The sequence below is a fragment of the Anomalospiza imberbis genome, chromosome 17 (assembly GCF_031753505.1).
Source record: "Anomalospiza imberbis isolate Cuckoo-Finch-1a 21T00152 chromosome 17, ASM3175350v1, whole genome shotgun sequence".
In the NCBI taxonomy this organism is placed as follows: domain Eukaryota; kingdom Metazoa; phylum Chordata; class Aves; order Passeriformes; family Viduidae; genus Anomalospiza; species Anomalospiza imberbis.
The window spans coordinates 12,695,380-12,711,141 of NC_089697.1; the positions used below are offsets into that span (position 1 = coordinate 12,695,380).

General features: G+C 48.0%; 1 protein-coding gene across 2 annotated transcripts; it reads left to right on the forward strand.

Annotated features, from left to right (window-relative positions):
• The first annotated feature begins 2,546 nt into the window (after window positions 1-2,546).
• CYP24A1 (cytochrome P450 family 24 subfamily A member 1) lies at window positions 2,547-12,780 on the forward strand. 2 transcript variants are annotated; one of them, XM_068208043.1, is made up of 12 exons: window positions 2,547-2,944; window positions 3,057-3,247; window positions 3,531-3,624; window positions 4,288-4,384; window positions 5,483-5,574; window positions 6,668-6,779; window positions 8,067-8,212; window positions 9,173-9,339; window positions 9,520-9,598; window positions 10,612-10,806; window positions 10,892-11,003; window positions 11,808-12,780. In XM_068208043.1, the coding sequence occupies exons 1-12, from the start codon at window positions 2,753-2,755 to the stop codon at window positions 11,819-11,821; spliced, it is 1,491 nt and encodes a 496-aa protein (XP_068064144.1). In that variant the 5' UTR covers window positions 2,547-2,752; the 3' UTR covers window positions 11,822-12,780. The 2 variants fall into 2 exon arrangements, with proteins under 2 accessions (XP_068064144.1, XP_068064145.1); XM_068208044.1 differs by lacking the exon at window positions 10,892-11,003.
• Window positions 12,781-15,762: the final 2,982 nt, after the last annotated feature.

Below are 15,762 nucleotides of genomic sequence, written 5' to 3' on the forward strand. Positions count from 1 at the left end.
CTCTGTGCAGAGAGCTCACCATCCCCTGATGTGAAGCTCAGAACTGCACACTAAAGCAGCACAGAACCTGAAAAATAGAAAAGCTACAACCTGAGGCATCAAGATGACCCTTGATATGTTCTAAAGGTCACAGATGAAAATTAAAGCTTGGGTTTGAGATCTCTTAAAAAGGAGGGAAGAAGGGGAGGCTGCAAACACCCTTGGACTTGCACTTGAGCAGGAACTGAGGAATCATTTTCTGTCCCAGCTCCCAGCACTCCAACTTCCCTGCCAGGAACTTACTCCCGGCCACGGGAGTTAAACACAACCTTTTCCATTCTGTCATTTAAAAAGAGCTTCAGAGAGAGAGGATTTCACATTAACAGGGTGGTTTCCTCCCCGTAGCTGTGAAGAACATGGAAAAATTGACCTGTGCCCAGTTTAGTCTTGACTTGCCTGTTCCAAACTCTTCAGAGACATCGTTTCACAGGCACGAAGCTGTGACCCTTCAAATGAGTTCATTCTCATTCTTTAAATAGGCAGAGTGCACAAATTGCCTCTTCTTGTCTGGCTTCTCAGAACTCATCATTGAATGGAGCCTGAGCTGCCTACAAGGACAGGGAGATGTGTTTCAGTAGCACTGCTTCAAAGCAAACAAATCACAGAATGTCAGCTTGTGGTGTTCCCCCCCCCAAAAAAAAATACAAACCTTTGAACCGACTTTAACTTAAAGGCTGCCTGAGAAGGCAGAAAATCACTTGGGAAGGATGTACAGAACTCCCAGAAAAATTCTGCAGTGTGCATTTTCTTTTCTTTTGTACGTTTTCTCTCTGCTGATCACTGCTGTCTTGGTCTTCTTGTTGTTATTAATCTGAGTTTGAGACATGTGCCTCTATGTGTTAAATCCATCTTCTGATCATGCTCTGTCCAACACACCCAGAGCGTCTGCACACTGCTTCTGTCAAACCCTCACATGAAGGGGATTAGAGCTGAGTCACAAAAGGCACTTGGGAAAGAAGAGAAAAGGTGGTGTGGGGTGCAAGAAAATCAAATCCCCATTGCAGCCAAGCTGTCTTTCCTGGAAATCCTCTGGATTACAGGTAGCTCTGACTTGCAGCAAGATCCAACTTCTCTTCTCTTCTCTTCTCTTCTCTTCTCTTCTCTTCTCTTCTCTTCTCTTCTCTTCTCTTCTCTTCTCTTCTCTTCTCTTCTCTTCTCTTCTCTTCTCTCCTCTCCTCTCCTCTCCTCTCCTCTCCTCTCCTCTCCTCTCCTCTCCTCTCCTCTCCTCTCCTCTCCTCTCCTCTCCTCTCCTCTCCTCTCCTCTCCTCTCCTCTCCTCTTCTCTTCTCTTCTCTTCTCTTCTCTTCTCTTCTCTTCTCTTCTCTTCTCTTCTCTTCTCTTCTCTCCTCTCCTCTCCTCTCCTCTCCTCTCCTCTCCTCTCCTCTCCTCTCCTCTCCTCTCCTCTCCTCTCCTCTCCTCTCCTCCTTCCCCTGCCCCTTTCCCCCTTCCCCCTACTTTACCTCTTCTTACTTTTCAAGCATTTCTGTGCAGTTTCCAATTAAAAGACTGAGATTCACTCATTTTTGTCAGGATTTAATGGCTAACACTCACAGTGAAGGGAATTTTGCCTTCCCCTATGCTGGCCACATGATCTTTTCTGGTAACTCAACCAGAGACTGTAAGGGCAGTTCACACCCCACAACTTCTTGTTCCTCAGCTCCCTGCGCTTTCTTATTCCGTCTTTTTAAAGGGCAAATGCTGCGGGAAAACAGAACTACTCTGCCACCTGCGCTCTGCAGGATGAACACTGCCACCACAGCACCCCGCGCTCATGCGGGTGCTCGGACAAAAACACATATTAAGATTAAAAAAAAAAAAAAAAAAAAAAAAAAAAAAAAAAAAAGAGAGAGAGAAAGAGCTACGAGTCCGCTCGCACGAACACCAGGCAAGGAGCGGAGCCGCTGCCTGCGGCGTGGCCACCGTGGCGTCCCCTCCTCCCGGGGACCGACCCCCGCATCCCCGGATCCCAGCGGGTCCGACCCCCGCATCCCCGGGGTTCCGACCCGCGCATTCCCGGATCCCAGCGGGTCCGACCCCCGCATCCCCGGATCCCAGGGGTTCCGACCCCCGCATCCCCGGATCACAGGGGTTCCGATCTCCGGATCCCAGCGGGTCCGAGCCGCGCATCTCCGGATCCCAGAGGGTCCGAGCCGCGCATCCCCGGATCCCAGCGGGTCCGACCCCCGCATTCCCGGATCCCAGCGGGTCCGACCCCCGCATCCCCGGATCCCAGAGGGTCCGACCCCCGCATCCCCGGATCCCAGCGGGTCCGACCCCCGCATTCCCGGATCCCAGCGGGTCCGACCCCCGCATCCCCGGATCCCAGCGGGTCCGACCCGCGCATCCCCGGATCCCAGCGGGTCCGAGCCGCGCATCTCCGGATCCCAGAGGGTCCGAGCCGCGCATCTCCGGATCCCAGCGGGTCCGACCCCCGCATTCCCGGATCCCAGCGGGTCCGACCCCCGCATTCCCGGATCCCAGCGGGTCCGACCCGCGCATCCCCGCGTTCCCAGCGGGCGGAGGCGCTGGCGCGGTGCCTTCCCTGCCTCGCCTGAACCCTTTCATGACCCGCCTGCCCCGCGGGCTCCTCGGGCAGGGCCGGGGCAGCCGCCCCACCTCACCCCACCCAGGGCTCCCATTGGCGCGGATGAAAGTCCAGCACCTCGGGCTGCTATAAATGCACCTATGCGCGGCCGGGGGCCGGCACCGCGGCCATGGGCGGCTGCAGCATCCTCCTCCTCCTCCTCCGCCGCCGGCTGCCCGGCCGCACCTGCGGCCGCGCCGCGTCCTCGCTGAGCGCGCTGCGGCCGGCGGAGACGCTGCCCGGGCCGCCCAGCTGGCCCCTGATGGGCAGCCTGCCCGACGTGCTCTGGAAAGGGGGGCTCAAGAGGCAGCACGAGACCCTGGTGAGGCGGCGGGGATGGGATGGGGATGGGGATGAGGATGGGATGCGATGCGATGCGGATGCCGCGCCGGGGAGCGCCCCGCACTCACGGCGGGTGTTTCGCTGCTCCCCAGGCTCAGTACCACCGCAGGTTCGGGAAGATTTTCCGCATGAAGCTGGGCGCCTTCGACTCGGTGCACATCGCGGCGCCCTGCCTGCTGGAGGCTCTGTACCGCCGCGAGAGCGCCTGCCCCCAGCGCCTCGAGATCAAGCCCTGGAAAGCCTATCGCGACTATCGCGACGAGGCCTACGGGCTGCTCATCCTGTGAGTGGTACCCGCAGCATCCCGGGGAGGTGCCCGGAGGGGGTTCCGCTGCCCGGGGGATGCTGCGGACCGCGGCCGCCCCCAGCCCGGCTCCACGGGGAGCGGGGTCCCGGGCCGCGGCCCCGAGGGCGGCTGGGGCTCGTCCCCGCCCCGAGGATCCCCCGGCTGTGCCGTCGGTGCGATGGAGCATCAGTAGCGCACACGCTGCGGGTTTGGGGTTTGTCTGGTTTCCTCCTTCTTGGAGCTTTTCGCTCTCCAACCTCGCTGTCGCTGTTTCATCCAGGGAGGGAAAGGACTGGCAGAGGGTAAGAAGTGCCTTTCAGAAGAAATTAATGAAGCCCCGGGAAGTTGTGAAACTGGACGCAACGATCAATGAGGTACCGTGCTCTGAGAAATCCTTTCTCTCTCCCGCTCCCCTGGAAGCCTGGGGAGTTAAAGCAGATCAGGTTTATCTGGACAGCTTTATCTACTCCACAGTGATAAACCGCGAGTTCAGACTCAGAACACTCAGAATAACGAGTACAAACTGATTGCCAGGGTCTGAGACAGCACCGAAACCTGGAGCTGAGAGTGTCTCCACAGAAAAATAGTATTATTCCCCAAGGATACAGGCTCCTGCAAAGAGCTTTTCCCTGCTTTTCCTGAATTCAGTAGTTTTTGCCTTTACCCCTTCATTCTTCTGCTCCTCCCCTCAGGGATCACCTCTGTCCTTAACCTCTGTGCTCCTGAGGGAGCTTGAGGAGCATCTGTGATAAACACCTTAATCCTCAGTTGTGAAACCCCAGCTGTCCCGGAGTGAAGGATTGCATCCCTGTGAGGGAAGCACAGTTCATCGAAGCACACAGAGCCGTGGCAAATCCGAACATTTGTTCACACAGGGGGAAGTTGAATCGTGCTCAAAGAACAGGGAACAAAAGGATTCCTTTCATGCAAGATTGTTATCTGCTTAAAAGGCTGTTGAAATACTGAATTACACCAGATTTTTATTAGTTGATGTCATTTTATCCCATTCTTTTCTCTCTCTTCTCTCCACCATTTAGGTCCTGGAGGACTTTATGTACAGAATAGATGAAATTTGTGACCACAATGGACAGATGGAGGATGTCTATTCAGAATTCAACAAATGGTCTTTTGAAAGTGAGTCGGGTTTTGCCTGAGCGTGGTGCACCTGCCAGGGCATTGCAGTGAAGATGTGATCAGGGATGAATGTGTTGGCAGATTATTTCCAAACTCTCAGCTATAAAATCATGGAAAGAGAGTTGCAGAACGGCCAGGGACTGTCAGTGCAAAATTCATCAGCACAAATATAAATTTCTGCTTAGCTATCTGTGTGGTTTATAAAAATTCAAACATTCCAATTGTTTATAAAGCAAAAAATTGGTGGGGGGGGTTATGGTTCATTTATCTAGAGTGGGATCAGATAACACACAGCCTTTTTTGTCCATCTGATATTTGTTAATTATCAGCAGGATCAATGAAATATTCCAATAACAGTGTTGGCTGTAGGCAAAGATTGGAAAATCCCATTTCCAATGTTTACACTGGGATTGAGAAGGGCTGGAATGAGTTACCAAGACAGAGCCTCATCCTTAGAAACCTCTCAGAGCACGCTGAGGAATGTGCCAGGAATGACACAGGGCAGAAAGTGGCTCAGTGATTCCCCAAAAAAAGGGAAGGTTGGGTGTAGTGACTGAACCAGCCCTGCCCTTGCCTGGCTCCTCTGGGCTGAGCTCCTCAATGTGTTGGGTTTTTTTTCCACTGTCAGTGGTGATGGCTGCTTTTGGAAAGGGAGAAATAGGAAGTGACAGTTTGAAAAGAAACAGGGGAAATAAAGACAAGTGGAAAAGGTGGAGAGGGGGATGCTGCCAGTGGTTTGTGGCTGTGGGAAGGAGTGGGGAATGCTGTGGGAGATGGCTCCTCGAGCCCTGCTCTCCTGCCACTCGATTTTCCTCAGTGAAGTCACCAAATATGAGCCAAATGGGCAGTTCTGCTGCTGGTGAGGGCATCAGTGGCACTCCTAATTGGTGCAGAAATGTTGCTGCAAGGGTCCCAAAGCTGGAAGCCCTCGCTGGGGCCGAGGCAAACAAGCAGGAGGTGTTTTACAGGCGCTGCTCTGACAGGCCTGTATCAAGGAACACTTTCAGAAGGCTCACCCAAGCCATTCCTTGATGATAAATGATGCATCCCACACACCCTTTTGTTTATAAATTTAATTATAATATTGCCCAACAACAGGTATCTGTCTGGTGCTGTATGGAAAGAGGTTTGGCCTCCTGCAGCAGGATGTAGAAGAAGAAAGCCTGAACTTCATCAAGGCTGTAAAAACGGTAGGGAAGGGTCTCTCCTGGGGCTGTGGTGATTTTTTTACCCCTGCTGTTAATGAGAGGCAGCAGTTTAAAGGAGTCAGCTGGAAAAAGCAGCTCAGGCTTCTGTACCCAGAAGGTGCCCAGCTAATCCTGAACTTCTGCCTCCTTTATGCAATGCCTCAGTCTGTTGTAATAAAGCACACAGGACTCAGTTTCTCCATGCAGGAAAAGCCTCTTTTTATTCACATTTTATACAGTTTTCACAGACCTCGTGTGCAGCTTTAATTGGCTAATAGCTTTCTTGCCAATTACTCTATTGCTTAGTAAAAGGTATTTTACTTGTCCATCGAATCTCTCCATTCTTGAATTGTTTACATGTTTTCTTCCCTGATTCTCATGAGGCAGATCCCTGGTCATTACAGGTGCACTTGTTTCTCTCCTCCCGAACAGTTAATTGTTGTGTTAATGAACTTTCCTTTCTCAAGCTGTTCTCACATGGGAACTTGCAATCCATTGCTAGCTTAGCTGAAGTAGCTAAGCTAATCCATGTTTTCTAAGATCTTTGTTTATAACAGCTTTTACCTGTCTGCACCGTCAGTGTGGCAGGGAGAATGCTGAGTGGCCATCAGGGCAAGCCTGGCAGGACAATTGTCAGCCTGGCTGGTGGCTCTGCTCCTCTCTGTGGTGCTGTGCCTTGCTCTGGGGTCATGCAGATCCCCGGGGTTTGGGGTCAGAGCTGCCGAGCCTTTGGGCTCTGGGGGCCAAACCTGCCTCATTTCAGTCACCAAACACAGGCAGCCAGCCCTGCCTCGGTTTTTAGCCCATCTGTTGTCAAGGGAGAGAGAGGCACTGCCAAAAAATACCTTGTCCTGCTCTCAACAGGTGCCTAAAATCAACAGGATGCACTCCCTGCTGAGGAAGCTCCTGGCTGCCCCTAATTTTTACCTGGATATGCCCTAAGTAGACTGAGACCCATCCTCTCTGTCCAGGATGGAAAATCCACCAGAATTCTGCCTTCCTGAAAATTTCCCTCCACTTCCCAGCCTTGTCTTATTGTTCAGGGATGGCAAGGGGATGGATTCAAAGAGATTAAAGAGAGCTTTCCCCCCCACAGATGATGGCCACTTTCGGGATGATGATGGTGACCCCCGTGGAGCTGCACAAGGGGCTCAACACCAAAGTCTGGCAAGCTCACACCAAAGCATGGGATGATATATTTAAAACAGGTCATTATTTAACCCCAATTTATCTCCTTTCCCTCTACCTCTGTCTTCTCCTTGCTGGAAATGATTTTTTCATACTTGCTGCTGTTAATCCCCACCTTCAGCATGGATTAAAACGCATTTGCTGTACCTAAACATGGATTTATTCCCATGTGGGAGCAGCTTTTAGTGACTAACAGCCAGGCTGTGGGGCAATATCCAATTCCCAGGGAAATCTCAGAATTCTGGGAGCCAGCAGTGTCATGGCACCACTTTAATCTCTCCTAAAAGGAAATTAAAACTGTATAATCTCTTTAAAGGCAACGGTGTAATTGAAAAGGGACTTCCCTTGAAGAAGTTTTGAGAAACAAGAATTGTGCATGCAGCAAAAACCTGTTTGCTAAAAAGAAAAAAAAATTATAGCTTTATTGAGCAACCTGCAAATCTTAAACCCAGAAGTAATTTAAATAATAAGGTGCAGTTTGGCTTTTTGCAACATTTTTGACTATTTAAAATGAGTTGGCCTTCCAAGTTTAAAAATTACTCAAACTCCAGATGTGAAGTTAAATTTGCACATTTAATATTTTGAAATTTCATTTATTTAAACAGTGAGAGGCATAACTAAAGGTTGAGAAAGCTTTTGGAAGGTTGTAACACTGACATATTTCCCTTGGGTATTTGAGTCTCAAGGCTTTTTATCCTGCCAGCCACACACTCACTTATTTTATTGCTTCTTAGTTTATGGGCTTTAGGAAAGACTCTTTAAACCAGTTTTGCTCAGAAAAACCAGTTTGACGCCTTCACTTAAAATGAATAATTCCTTACAGGAACTGCTTTTAACAGCTGGGATACTCACGAGCAAAACCTGTTTCTTTTTACTTAAAAAACCCCAGCATGTCAAAATTTGGCATCTCTGTGTGCCTTCCCCTGCTAAATCCAAGGTTTACATTTCCCCTCGGGGGTTCTGGGTGCTAAATCCCTTTGATTTTTTAGCACCTTGCTCCCCTTGGTAATGAATTTTACACACTCGTGTTTCTGTTTGCTGAATATTTCCCTCAACGTGTCACTGATTTCCTCCCCTGATTTAAGAGAGTAGAAGTCCTAAGAGCTCCTCTGCTGAAAAGTGATTTTTGGGGTTGAGTTTATTGTTTGAAAAGTGAAAACATCATTCTTTATTCACCATAAATACACTCATTATTTACCCACTGCTTGAAAACAGAGCACAGCTTTAAAACCCTGTGTGAGAAACGCGGGGTTGCTGGTATTTCTGTGGGATTTTGAGCCTTTTTCCATCAATCCTGCCCTCCTCAGCCAAGCACTCCATCGACAGCCGGCTGCAGAAGCACTCGGCCAACCCGCAGGGGGATTTTCTGTGTGACATCTACTCGGGGGGACACCTGTCCAGGAAGGAGCTCTACGCTGCCATCGCTGAGCTGCAGATCGCCGGCGTGGAGACGGTAAAGATGAATTTCCAAGGGTTTAAATTCCCCCCAGTTCCCTCCTTAGCTGCAGATTGCTGTGGTGGAGATGGTAAAGATGATTTTCCAAGGGGTCAAATTCCCCCCAGTCCTTCCTTAGTGTTCAAATTACCCCCAGTTCCCTCCTTAGCTGCAGATCATGGGTTGGAGATAGCAAAGCTGATTTTTCAAGGGTTCAAATTCCCCCCAGTTCCCTCCTTAGCTGCAGATCATGGGTTGGAGATGGTAAAGCTGATTTTCCAAGGGTTCAAATCCCCCCAATCCCCAATTCCCTCCTTGGCTGCAGATCACCAGGGTGGAGACGGTAAAGATTATTTTCTAAGGGTTCAAATTCCCCCCAGTTCCCTCCTTATGGTTTAAATTCCCCCACTTCCCTCCTTAGCTGCAGATTGCTGGGGTGGAGATGGTAAAGATGATTTTCCAAGGGTTTAAATTCCCCCACTTCCCTCCTTAGCTGCAGATTGCTGGGGTGGAGATGGTAAAGATGATTTTCCAAGGGTTTAAATTCCCCCCAGTTCCCTCCTTAGCTGCTTATCATCAAGGTGGAGGTGGCAAAGCTGATTTTTCAAGGGTTTAAATTCCCCTAGTTCCCTCCTTAGGTGCAGATCACCAGCATGGAGATGGTAAAGCTGATTTTCCAAGGGTTTCAAGTCATCCCAGTTCCCCCCTTCCTTCCACAACCTGACCACCAGCTCACCTGGAAGTAAGCCTCAGTGGCCCAAGTGTAAATGGATTTTTACCTGAAATCCCTGGATTTTTACCTGAAATCCCTGGATTTTTAATTCTGCCGGACAACTGGGACCGCTCATAATCCCTCAGGCTGTCAAAATTCCATAAAGCTGTGCCCAGCCAGAAGCGTTGCTTTGAACTTTGGGCAAATTCTTCCTTCTGTGCCTCCAAAAAAAGGAGAGCTTCACCTTTCTTTTTGCTTTGTTCCAGACAGCCAACAGTTTGCTGTGGGCTCTGTACAACCTTTCCCGCAATCCACACGTCCAGCAGAAGCTTTTCCAGGAAATCCAGAGAGTTTTGGCTGCTCAGGAGAGCCCGAGTGCTGAGAGCCTGAGGAATATGCCCTACCTAAAAGCCTGTCTGAAAGAATCCATGAGGTAAAATCCCCAAACCACCTGCCAAGCTGTCGCCGAGTGTTTTACCAGCTTCTTCGAACCAGGGACGAAGAATTTTCCAGCACGTGGAATTTTGCTCATCTTGCTGTTTGAGGGGAAATAGGAGAGATAAAAGAAGGAAAATTGCTGGGAATTTAACCCATTGTTCTCTTTCCCCTGCAGATTAACCCCATCAGTGCCTTTCACCACCCGCACCATCGACACAGAAATGGTTCTGGGAAATTACATGCTGCCCAAAGGGGTAAGGCAATTAATTCCGTTTATTGGGATGTTTTTCCATTTATTAATTGCCCTCTAAACCACAGAAGTTGCTCATATTTCAGTTAACTGGCTTTGCCAAAGTACCAGCCCCAGGACAAGGAATGAGGGATTCACCCCAAGGATTCCCATAAACTCAAACCCACACCTGCCTGCCCTGCAGTTGGACTTAGACAGAAATATTTGCCTGAAATAATTCTGATGTGCTATTCCAACTTTTTTTTCCCCCAATTTTCCCATGATTCTCTGAGGAAACCACAACCTTTTCTCCGTTCCAATTGATTTTTTGGGAATTCCATGACCTGTCCTGAGGAAGCTGCTGTGCTGTGAAAAACGCATTCACTTTCTTGTGAAAATTTTAAAAGTTTAATAAAGGACAAGAGGGGACAAGGACTATAGAGCAAAGGTTGTTATGGTTGGGTGTATCTTGGTACTTAGCTAAGAGTACATTTGTCATTTTGGAAACACTTTTTATATTCTATTTCTATTACATTAGCTTGTTACATATTCATAAACAACCATGCATAGTAAACCTTTTCTTTAAACTAGTTTACATATTTCAAGAACTGTTTAGTAGGGCTCTGATTTTACTTTTTTAGAGCATGCACATTATTTGGTTGTGGTTTTTAGCCTATTTTTATCACTTATTTTTTTACATTTGGGGTTTTTTGACACTGTTTTCAGATGAGAGAGTTGATAGTTGGTATATCTGTGTGTCTTCTTCATGTGCTCATTGGATGTTATCTAAGTAGGTATTTAACACAAGCACACTTATATCAGCTATTTCTCTACTATGCCTAAGCTTAATTAACAACAGAAATAAAAACTCTATAATAAAGTCACATTGGGATCACACCTATAAAATCCCTTTTAATACTTGCCAAAAGCCAGTATTATGTCTCTGTGACGTGTGCTGCGATTTTCCATCGCAGAGCCGATTCCCTGGGGAGCTCGGGCTGGGTTTGTGACTTGGTTTTCTGTCCTGCTTTGCTGCAGACGGTGCTGATGATCAACAGCCATGCCCTGGGCTGCAGCGAGGACTATTTCAGGGGCTGGGCTGAGTTCAGGCCCGAGCGCTGGCTGCACAAGGGCTCCATCCATCCCTTCTCCCACGTCCCCTTCGGCATCGGCAGGAGGATGTGCGTGGGGCGCCGCGTGGCCGAGCTGCAGCTGCACCTGGCCCTCTGCTGGGTAAGCACCCCAAAGAGGGAATCTGGGGGGGTTTGGTCGTCCAGCTGAGCAGAGCCCAGCACGCCGATGGGATGTCTCGTTGCAGCTGATCCGTAAGTACCGGCTCGTGGCCACGGACCAGGCGCCGGTGGAGACGCTGCACTCGGGAATCCTCGTCCCCAGCCGCGCGCTGCCCATCGCCTTCCACCCGCGAGCAGGTTTGTGCACGGGGCCCTCTGCACCCTGCAGCCCCTCCTGGGACCTGGGTGGGCATTTCTGTGCCAATGGGAGCCTAAACAACCGGTGTCCGTCTGCTGTTCGTTCTCGCAGGGCCAGAGCCATCCCGAGTCTTTATTTTAACAAATTAGCGCTGTCCCACCTCAGTGTTTTCGCAGGGAATATCCGGCGTTTCGCACGGCTCGTGGCTCTGGAGTTGATTTTATAGCCACATTTTCTGTGTGTGACACAGCTCAAAAAGGGGGAAATCTACATCTACCCTCTGCTGCAGGAAATAACAGCCAGGGTTTTGTTAGAACTTCTCCACTGCATTCCCAGAAGCTATTTCCTGGAAAAAGCCATTTGATTTGGAGCATCAATTTGCAGATTAAATAGAAGATGCCTTAGTGAAGCAACTGCTCACTGCAGAGTTTAGATAACAAAACTTCATTTGAGGCAGAAGGACAGAGAAAAATCTACTTGTAAATAGTTATGCAGTGTTGCAACTTAAATATTTTGAATGTAAAATTTTCTCTCTCACAAGTTTATACAAAGGAGCTAACAAAATAATTTATTTGTGCAACAACCTGAATGGAGAAAACAAGTCTCTGATCTAGAATTAAATCCTCCAATTAGAAATCAAGGACATTTCAATTCTGGGGAAGATTTTTTTTTTTTTGCCAGCTAACCTCACAGGAAAAAATATCTCCCAGTATAATCTGAATATTCACTCCTTTAACTGAAGTTTGTTCAGTGCTGTTTGCTTTGACATAATCATTATAAAGATTCTTTTTTGCTCAATACAGGCTGCAAAAAATAAAGGACAGCCCTGCTGCTGCCTCCTCTTGAAAGAGAGACATCAGCTGTGGGAGTCAGCACTCTGGAGCACCCAGGGAAGAACTGCACCACATCCCTTGAACAACTGCTGAGCCAGGAATAGCACCAGGAAAAGCTCCCAGCCTGTTTCACTGGGGAAAAATGTGCTTAAAAGGAGAGAAAAATACCAAGTGCTTTCATAGAGCTGTGGAAATCCAGGGGTTTAGTGCAGCTGAGGGACTGTGCAGGATGAGGAGCCCTGGGGGTTGTTGAACAGCCCAGTTTGGGGAGAGCTGCCTCCAGTTTGGGACCAGTCAGGGCTGGACTGGCCCTGGGAGCTCAGAGTGGGAGAGGAAACTGCCTCAGTCCTTCTCAAATTACCAGAGAAGGGAGTTGGGAGGCTGGAAAAAGGCTAAAACAGGGCTGGCAAATTGGGATAATGAAAGAAATACATTTCCTTGGCATTCTTCACTGCCTGGGTAGGAGGGAAATAGGGACAAAGGCACCTGGCAGGATTTATTGCTTTGCTTTGTGCAGTTGCAAGCTTGTGCCTGACACACCCTCTGCTCTTCCCCGTGGATTTCCATCCCTCCAGCTCCTGCACAACCCATTTTATCCCACTTTCACTGTAAAAACTTTGTGGTCTTTCATTGCATGAAAAGAAATGGAACCACTGGAATCCTATGGGTTCTGCCTCTGCAGCATGATGATGATCCTAACAGGATAGCTACATGAGACTGAGAACATAAAATTATGCTTCCAAGAACAATTCCACAGGAAATGAGGACCCTAAACACTTCCAGGGGGTCTATTTCTCGTGGAGACTGCAATATCTAAACGTTCAAATTGTCACTGCCCTCCATGCATTACTGGATTTTGGCTGTTATGGTCACTGGTTTTACACTTTTGCAGTTTCAAGTACAGCTTTATTTCTATATATAACCCTGAATTTATTTTTTTACATGCTGAAATGATGCAAGTTCTTAGTACTTGTTGGTCTGTCCCTTGTTTTTCATTCATTTGGTCTCCTGTTATGCTCAGACATGTAAATGTACCCCCTTAAAATGTATAAAACTATTTGTGCACTATCTGGATATTTCTAGGCAGTTTTCTAAGAAAATAAAGAGTTCTATTTTTTCTCTAGAATTAGTCTTCCATTATTTATTTTAAAGCCTTTGCAGCTTTGCAAAAGAGGCTTCTGCATTGTTGGCACAGCCTGAACACGTTTCTGCCCGGCATGGAGGTCCCAGGGAGGACACTGGGACATTTCTCTGCCATGAGGACAAGATAAAATCCATAGAATGTTCTGAGGAAAGATGAAAATAGCCGGAATTTTTGCAGAATCAAAAGAAATTATGCATATTTTAAAAGTACCGTCCCTCAGCACCATTCTTGGAAGGGTGAGGGTGACACTGGGAGCAAAGAGGATGGGAAATCAATCTCCAGGGAGCTCATGCTGAGGTGCAGGTCCGTGGGGGGGAATCTACCCAAAATCCCGGGACAAAAACCCACACAAAGCCTCTTCTGACAGCATCATAAATTAATATTACTGCACTAGAGCCAGTGGAGCTGTGCCAGTATGGAACAAGTGCTAAGAGAAAGAGTTCAACTCCAGGCATCTCTCACTGCTCACAAATGTTCTGATGATTTAACTTTCGGAGAGAAGTGCTGTTATCTCGTTGAACTGACCTTGACAGCTTCGTTAGCAGCTGTTTCGAAACCCTCGATTGCTCCTGGGCAGTAAATCCCAGGTGGATATTTACTGAACCGCTGGGGATTTTTGCTATTTAAATGTAGTGGACTCAACGATCCACACGGGTGTTGCTGTGAGGGAGGTTTGGATCCACTCTGTGCGAGCTCAGGTACAAATCTGTGCTCTCTGCTGGGTGACCAACAGCCACTGACCTGGAAAATGGAGTTCCGGAATCTTTGGAGCTTTTCAGGTCTGAAGTTTGCAGAGAACTTCATTAATCTCCTACCCCCGAGTAAATGTCCAAAGCAATTTACTTAGGAAACAGGTAATTATCAAACTGCAGAGATAATGAATGACCAAGCCAGGCTTCCACATTCAGACACCAGCAGAGCTCTCCTCTCCCTCGTATTTCCGGAGCAGGACCCCGGCAGGATGCCCTGAGATTAATAAATATCTGGGAGCCCTTTTGCCCAGCAGGATGAATCCAGTGCAGCCCTTTGCTGCTTTGGAACGAGTCCCTCATTCAGAATTTCCATTTCAACACCACTTCCCTGTGATCCTTTCCTGCAGCCTCTCCTCGCAGCAAGGCAGCAGGATCACAACTTTAATGGAATTAATTCTCCTCCACATGCCCTGTCCCAACAGGGAAGGGAGGGAGGTTTACCTGTCCAAAAGGAAGTGAATTCTGTTCAGGCTCTGGGCGTGTTGGAATTGGAAAGGCAAAGCTGGAGCCAATAATCCATGCTTTTTTATGGATAAGAATGCCAGTCTTCAGGCCTGGCAATCTGGAATTTTTGATCTGTGCTCTGTTCCTGACAAGCTGATGTGCCACAGCTCTGAGCCAGTCCCTGCAGAGGGATTTAGAGACCTTTCCCTGCTCTCATCAGTGACAGACAATGCTCAGGTTCGTCCCCTCCAGCCTGACAAGGACCTTTGTGCTCAACAGCCAGAGGCAGAATTCACATCTCTGTCGATACTTCAATCAATGGTGTAAAATAACCCAAAATCTAAAAAATTAATTCTATTAATTGTTCCCAGCTGAAGTTCATTTCAGGACAAATGTTCAGGAAATTCATCCCACGCCTCATTTTAAAGATGTGAAACTTCATTTTTAATTCCATGGCACTGCCCGGGGGTGGGTGGGTTTTTAATGCATGATCACTTAGAAAAGGAGAAAGTTGGACAGTTTTCAGTCCTTAGTGGCGCATTTCTTGAAAATTCAGGGAAGAGTTGTAGCTTTAGCAGGAAAAGGTGGTTTTGGCTTCAGATAATTGAAACAAGAGGTTTATTGAGATTGGAGCTAGCAGCAGCTCATTGATCCCTTATGTGAATGTGTGGATTCCCTGAGAACCTGAGCATTGATAGCTCAAGGTGTGGGTGGCTGCATTCAAATTTATTTTAATGTCTCCTTTCAGGCAAGGCTTGGAGAGAAGTGTGAATATTATATTATGAAACTGAGCATTGTGCTTATTCACTTATATTTATTATTGGCTATTTTTGAGTATCAGAGTTGAAGAGAGTGAAAACCAGAGTTTTTCTTTCCTGTCTGTCTGTTCACCTAGAACTTCATGAATGCCTCCTACAATCCCTGCAGGGATTTTATCTCCTATATTCCCATACTCCTTGCTAGCAGAGGACAGACTACATAGAATTCCAACTCTTGTCCACAGTTTTTATCTCAGTTCTGTGATCTCTGAGGGTTTGGAACAGCCTAACAAGTTAAACTTCAGCTGTAGGACTTGGATCCAGAAGGAATTTTAAAGAACTTTACATTGTAGGGTTTGGATGGACCTGAACACTTCTGGAGCAATAATCCCTGACAGGAAAAGCAACAACAAGCCTCTCCATAAAACAAAATATTTTTCTCCGAGGGACAATGTCAAAACAAGTGTGGAATGGAATGCATTTAATAATCAGGGAAAATGATCCTGTGCTTTCCTGGGCATGTCCCTCTCAACAAGTTCAAACTCTTTGCCTCTAATTTCCCATGTGTTGGGTGAACTCCAGGCAGTGGGAAGGAAAGGGAGAAGGGAAGGCACTGCAGTCAGCTGCTGGCAGGGACAACAGCAGGGCAATAAAGGGGAGCCAGGAGTACAAAAATTACCCCAAATTGGAATCTGCACGTCCATGGCACTTTACCCTCCACTATCAACTCAGGTGTCCCGAAAGTGGAATGGAAATCAGAGTCTCATCTGATTCATGCTGTGGTGAACTGTGCTCCACAGAAAAACAGGAGATAGGAGGGGAGCAGG